The sequence below is a fragment of the Eleginops maclovinus genome, chromosome 22, assembly GCF_036324505.1.
Source record: "Eleginops maclovinus isolate JMC-PN-2008 ecotype Puerto Natales chromosome 22, JC_Emac_rtc_rv5, whole genome shotgun sequence".
Taxonomy (NCBI): Eukaryota; Metazoa; Chordata; class Actinopteri; order Perciformes; family Eleginopidae; genus Eleginops; species Eleginops maclovinus.
The window spans coordinates 20,549,601-20,556,232 of record NC_086370.1 but is presented as its reverse complement, the minus strand read 5'-3'; the positions used below and the strand labels follow the sequence as shown (position 1 = coordinate 20,556,232).

At 35.3% G+C, this 6,632-nt stretch overlaps 1 protein-coding gene across 1 annotated transcript; it reads left to right on the top strand.

Annotated features, from left to right (window-relative positions):
• Nucleotides 1-2,695: 2,695 nt before the first annotated feature.
• LOC134858733 (prolyl-tRNA synthetase associated domain-containing protein 1-like) lies at nt 2,696-5,892 on the top strand. The gene is made up of 4 exons (XM_063874804.1): nt 2,696-2,889; nt 4,162-4,287; nt 4,362-4,451; nt 4,623-5,892. Exons 1-4 carry the CDS (start codon nt 2,809-2,811, stop codon nt 4,833-4,835), a joined length of 510 nt encoding a protein of 169 aa, XP_063730874.1. The 5' UTR covers nt 2,696-2,808; the 3' UTR covers nt 4,836-5,892.
• The last annotated feature ends 740 nt before the right edge of the window (nt 5,893-6,632 follow it).

The window sequence follows — 6,632 nt, the reverse complement described above, 5'->3', positions numbered from 1 at the left end:
TAAATAAAGATGTATTTTATTTTGAAAAGCTTATGTTAAGTGAGGCTAACAAATCCATGTATTAAATAAAGATGTATTTTATTTTGAAAAGCTTATGTTAAGTGAGGCTAACAAATCCATGTATTAAATAAAGATGTATTTTATTTTGAAAAGCTTATGTTAAGTGAGGCTAACAAATCCATGTATTAAATAAAGACGTCGCTTATTTTGAATGAGGCTAACAGATCAGTGTGTTGAAAAAAGATGTCTCTTATTTTGAAAAGCTTTTGTTGAATGAGGCAAAGAGGTTAGTGTTTTTCATTAATATGTCTCTTATTTGGTTTTGAATGAGGGTGGGAGTGCACGAGTGCTCTGATGGAGTCATTACTTTGATTATCTGCTGACCTACTGCATAGTGCGAATGAGGAGAGCAGGACAATCGCTCTCACTGATGAACATATAATGGCAGCGTATGTGTGTGTGTGTGTGTGTGTGTGTGTGTGTGTGTGTGTGTGTGTGTGTGTGTGTGTGTGTGTGTCTGTGTGTGTGTGTGTGTGTCTGTGTGTGAGCTCTCTGAGAATCTTATCTCTGATCTCTGACATCAACCTAATCTGAACTCAGTTTAATTGGATTTGGTTGCCCAAATTTCAAAGTAAATCAGAAATCAGAGTTCCTTTATTCGTCCCACAACAGAGAACGTTTACAGCATTACAGCAGCAAACCCACGGTGCATATAGAAAAATAAAAATAAAACAAGTAGGCTAACAACATTTAAAAAAAGGGGCAAACCCACGTAAGAGTTTGTCAAACGCTAATACTAAGTGATAAGAAAAAGCGACATATAAAAAAACTGAATTTCAGTCACTGCTGCTTCCTACATTGAGCCACCGAAGAGTCAACCCTCGTCCCTTTAATCATCAGTTAAAATGATGGAGAGGAATGAAGGACACTGACTGACTGACAGGCGGGACAAGATGCACACACAAACAGAGGACATGCACGCACACACGCACACACGCACGCACACACACACACACACACACACACACACACACACACACACACACACACACACACACACACACACACACACACACACACACACACACATACACACACACACACACACACACACACACACACACACACACACACACACACACACAAAAGTACATACACTTGAAGGTCATATCTCTCAGTTTGAATAGAAAGCTGTTGCATTGAATGAAGTCATTAACCCTGAAAACATACTTGATTGGATTGAAAAACCTGCAAGTTAAAGAGAAAAGATAACTCGTTTATTTGCAGAAAACATGTCAATGCCACATGCCACGTGGTTATATGGTGTTTGTGATATCTCATTTTCAGGTTCATATCAGTATTTATTCCTCTCCTGGGACATGTCTCCATGCTTTAATGTTCAAAAAGCTCTTTATGTTTCTCATCCTGCCTGTGCTGCAGCACCTCTTTTCACCCTCTGTCTGAAACCAGAGCCCAGTCTGCTCTGATTGGTTAGCTGGCCGGCTCTGTTGTGATTGGTCAACCGCTTAGAGATGTCCGACTGTTGAAAGTTCTGTCAAGCCAACATAACCAGCAACCAGGAGGAATAGAGTTTGACTTCTCTCGAAACTTTCTTTGCATATTACCTAACGTGACTTGGTCCCATTCAGTCAGTGTGTAACCTGCAGTGTACACACAAACACACAAATTAAAGTGGTTTTCTTTGCTTTTCTTTATAATTTTCCTTCCTCTGCACTTCATGAATTGTGTTTTCAGTGTTTCCCTCTGAAGGTTGTTTCCTATTGTTGTCTTCGCTCTGAAAGGCAATGCAGCTGCAGAGGAAAACAACACAGAGCCAATACAATCAATACAAAATCTTTGAAGTAGCTTCAACACAAATCTTGCCGGTTTAAATTCTTGATTTCTCTAAGCGAGGTCGGGTTCCATCTGACCTTATGTTCTGTGTTCAACTGGGTCAGTGAATTAAGGCTTCATCCATGGACTCACGTCATAGTGGGCTGTCCTTCAGCGGGGCTTTACATTATTTACTTATATAAATCCAAGAGAGAAACACCCTCTCTGATTCACTGTAATGAGGAAGAATAGGTCAGAAAATGTGTGGATATTTATTTTTATGGATTGATTTATTTTCTATATAATATAATATATTTTTTAATTGTATTCAAAAGTGGATCATTATTATTTTGATGTTAATATTATCTATTATTATTATTATTATTATTATTATTATTATTATTATTATTATTACTATTTTGTATAAGAAAAACTCATACATAGCATAAGGGATAAAATATTGAAGACAACGAGTAGATATTAATGTTTTAATTTAATTTACACTTATTCTTATAATATTAAACATGTTTAGTATTTTTTATATTTATGCTTTCTATTAATGCTTTTCATTGTATTTATATATATATTTTTAATCTTTATTTTACCCTCCATTAACTATAGCATTATATCCATGTTTTATGTGTATTATGCTTTATTTTAAAACGCTTTTTGCTACAGTTTTCATTTAAAAGAGGGTTTAAAAATAAAGTTAATTATTATTCCTATTTTTTAAGATTTTCAATAAAAATTGACTCTAATTTGAAGTTAATAACTATCTATAATAATTAGGAAAATAACATTTTTGAAACTTGGAGGACCAAACAGTCTCCAGAAGACGGCAGTAGAGCAGCAGTAAAGATAGCAGCACACAGTAGAAGAAGTTCTTCTTCTTCGGTGTGCTTTTGGACAGCTGTTTCTGTCCATTGACGGCTATCCCATATCTCTTTATAGATTTTCAAAACACCTTTAATAAAGATGTCAGAAGATTTGCGAGCAGAGCTGGAGAAATACCTGCAGACTTTAGACATCCAGACCTGCTGCGTGGAGCACCCACCGGTAAAAGCCAAAATGAATATTCCACACTAGAACAAAACACCATTGAATTCCATTAAAAATACTGCTCATTATCAGAATCTTTGCCTACAATAAACAATTTTAACGTTTTGACATATATTCAAAGACCCTGCATGAGTCGTTATAATGCATAGCTCTATTCGGCGTTATCCAATACCTTTAATGTCGCTTCCTGTATTATAGGTTTAGCTCTGAGAGTGGTGTGTTTACCCTTCAATACATTGCCTTTTGACACGTGGACGCATTTAAAAGTTGTCATTTGAAGTAAACTAATAAATGCATTGCCTTCTAATTGTATGCCGAATTTGCCAATAGATAAATCCAAGCTGAAATCATGTGATTATTTGCCCCAATAATACTGTTATTGTGTGAAGTGATAAAGCTAAGCTAAAAACTGTTATATATTTAAAGTAGTCTGGTTTGTCAGTTTCTGCTCTTTAAAAATAATCTACCTGCACTATTTCGCTTTTTTGTATGCGAATTGAACATCGATCAGTCCTTCCTGTTACAGTGTAAAATCAATGTTCCTTCAGTTATTTATTTGTGCACAATGGTTAAAAAACTTAAAAGCACTGCCTTTTTGAGCGTAGTCTGGAATAACATGCTGAAAACGTCACCTTGTATGCCGAATTTAGCATCAGATAAGTCTTTGCTAAAACAGTGTAAGTGTTTGTTCCTGTCATCATTTGTTTGTACGTGCGATAAACAAAAACACTATACTGTTTTGAAAGGAATCTGTGTTGAAAGTCATTCCCCCTTGTGGATCTGGGTAGATTGCTGTGCAGCCCTCGATTTCATTGTTTTGAGAAGTAGTTTATATTTATGCTGCATTAAATGGATGCAGCCTGTAGGGGGCGCTAACGCCTCATTTATCTCTGTCGTGCAGCTTCACATGTCAAGAACTATAGGGTTAGACTGAAGTTTTCCACACAGATACGTTTATTTGTCCCCCAGCAATATACACTTTGGTCTGACTTTGTAGCTCTCATACTGTTTCCTTATGATTTAAAATAATTATTTCGTCATAATTTGAGACTTAAAACAAATAACTCAGAAATTCCCTTAATAATTTTGCCCGAAAACATCCAAATAAAAATAAATACAATTGCTCACATCTCATCCATAACATCCTAATGCATTGTTAAAATAATAATAGTGCTTGAATTGTAAATGTATTTAAACTTCTTGAATGAATATTTCAATGTCTTAATACATTGTTAAAGCATATTAAATGATTGTTAACCGCCTACCCAGGTGTTCACGGTGGAGGAGATGATGCCTCACCTGCAGGAAGTGAGCGGAGCCGTCACTAAGAACCTCTTCCTGAAGGACAAGAAGAAGAAAGGCCTGTGGCTGGTGTCGGCCCGCCACGACCGCCAGGTAACATCACTCACACACTCCTACAGGAAGACTATCCTCCAACACATCCCATAATCCTCTCTGTTCCTCTGCAGGTCAACCTCAATGACCTCGCCAAGAAGCTGGGAGTTGGCAGCGGCAACCTACGCTTTGCAGACGAGGCGATCATGTTGGAGAAACTCAAGGTGAGTCGACAAATGAATATAGTAAAAATAATACCTTTAACTTTGTATGACATCATCGTTGAGTCCACTTTCTTCTTTGGTACTGAGTATTATTCAGATATTGTATTGATGTTAGAAATCCCAGCATGCTGATAACCCAGCTCTTTACTACCTGTCTTGGTTTCCTCTCAGGTGGGTCAGGGATGTGCGACGGCCCTCGCTCTGCTCTTCGACCGGGACCAAAGTGTGAAGTTGGTCCTGGACCAGGACCTGATGGAGGGAGGCCACGAGAGGGTCTTCTTCCACCCCATGACCAACAGCGCCACCATGGGGCTGCGACCTGAAGACCTGCTGCGCTTCCTCCAGGAGACGGGGCATGAGCCGGTCCTGCAGAGCTTCGACTAGGACCGGGATCTGGACATGGACATGAATTGGACATGGGTTAAGAAGACAAACCTGCAGAGACAAACCTGAACTTTTCCTTCTCTTTTAAAAAGATTTTACCACTTTAGTTTTGTCATTGTGAAAGAACACAAGGCAAAGTGTTTCAGAAAGATATACATGTTTGAAAAAGGTATGAATGTTATCTATGAACTGTTCAAGTTACAAAAAATACTGGGCAGTAAATGATCTGGCTACTTCAGCAGAAGTCATTTTTGTTGGATTTCTGTCTCTTTTTTTCTTCATAATAATGTCTGGTCAGCCTATTTTTGCTGGACATTTTATTTAAACAAGATACAATAATAACAAAAATCAATTCATCAATCAACCTTACATTTGTACTTTGGTACTCTAATCAAGTGAATATAGGGGGTTTATTTTGAAAATGTTATATATTTTAAAGAACACTTTTCAAAGGTGAAAATGAATTAACCTGAAGGATTAATCTAAATGTATAAAATAAAAAATATTATATAAATTAATAATAATAATAATTATTATAATATTTAAGTGTGTCTTAAGTACATAAACATAATGTATTTTCAGTTTGACTGTTATATTAATGTGTAGTTTGTACTATAGAAATAATATTTGGCTATTTAAAATGTAGATGAGACAACCTTTAGTTTGAGCCTGCTTCTTTGCATTAGGGGATGTATTTCTTTGTATTATATAGCCTCATTAAAAACTAACACAAGTTATTTATCCATATAGAAACATGATGTCAAATGACCAACATTTGAAACAAAACACACATTGATAAAACTTCTAATTATCAATACATCGAATAAGTCATTCAAAACAAAAAAATACTATTTATTAAAATAAATAATTATGAATTGTAGGATCCAGTGTTTTACAGAAAAACAGTCTGCATTTCTCTCTTGTTCCCTCTATGTGTGTGTGTGTGCCCTTGTGTGTGTGCGTGCGTGTGTGAGGCTCTGCATTCCTAATGAGAGTGTGTATTGTTGCATTGTTGTGTAAAATTAGCAAATGAATAAAACGTTACATACTGACACTCAGTTCCCACGCTATGTGTGTGTGTGTGTGCGTGTGCGTGTGTGTGTGTGTGTGCCCCTATTATTGAACAAAGACATTTTGATGGGAGAATCCTGTGTGGGAAAATGTATTCATCAGCTGCCTCTCTGAAGGGCACTTTTTAAATAATGTTTTATACCTCTGATTTTGAGGTGAGTTAAGGACACACAGCATTAAGATAACGCCTTTGAAACATAAACATATTATTTTTAATAACTAAGACCAGCCATGACCATTACTACAGAATACTCATTCATATTCAATATTTTAATTACAAGAAAATGGAAGTAAAGACAATTAATTTAATGAATACACATGAAATTAAAAGAAAGTATATATTAAAGTTGACCTTTTGTCATTTCATTTGACTAAGTGAAATAGTCTTAATATAGTATTTGAACTACAAAAACACATATTGATTCACGCCAATGAAAATAATATTTATGTTAAATAAATACATAATATTAGAGATTTTTCATAATTCTTATTTCTATTTGTTTCCTTATTTTAAAACATTCAATCAAATTCCTTCTCAAAATTTAATTTAAAAAATAAAGATAAGTAATAATAATAATTCATTAATAATAAAGAAAATAAGTATTGTATAAAATAGTTCTTCCTAAATATTTACGTATACAATTTGACAGTATTTATCATTTATTTTAGTATTTAAAAGTGACATAGTATTAATACTTTCTTTAAACTCACACAGGACATGGCTTC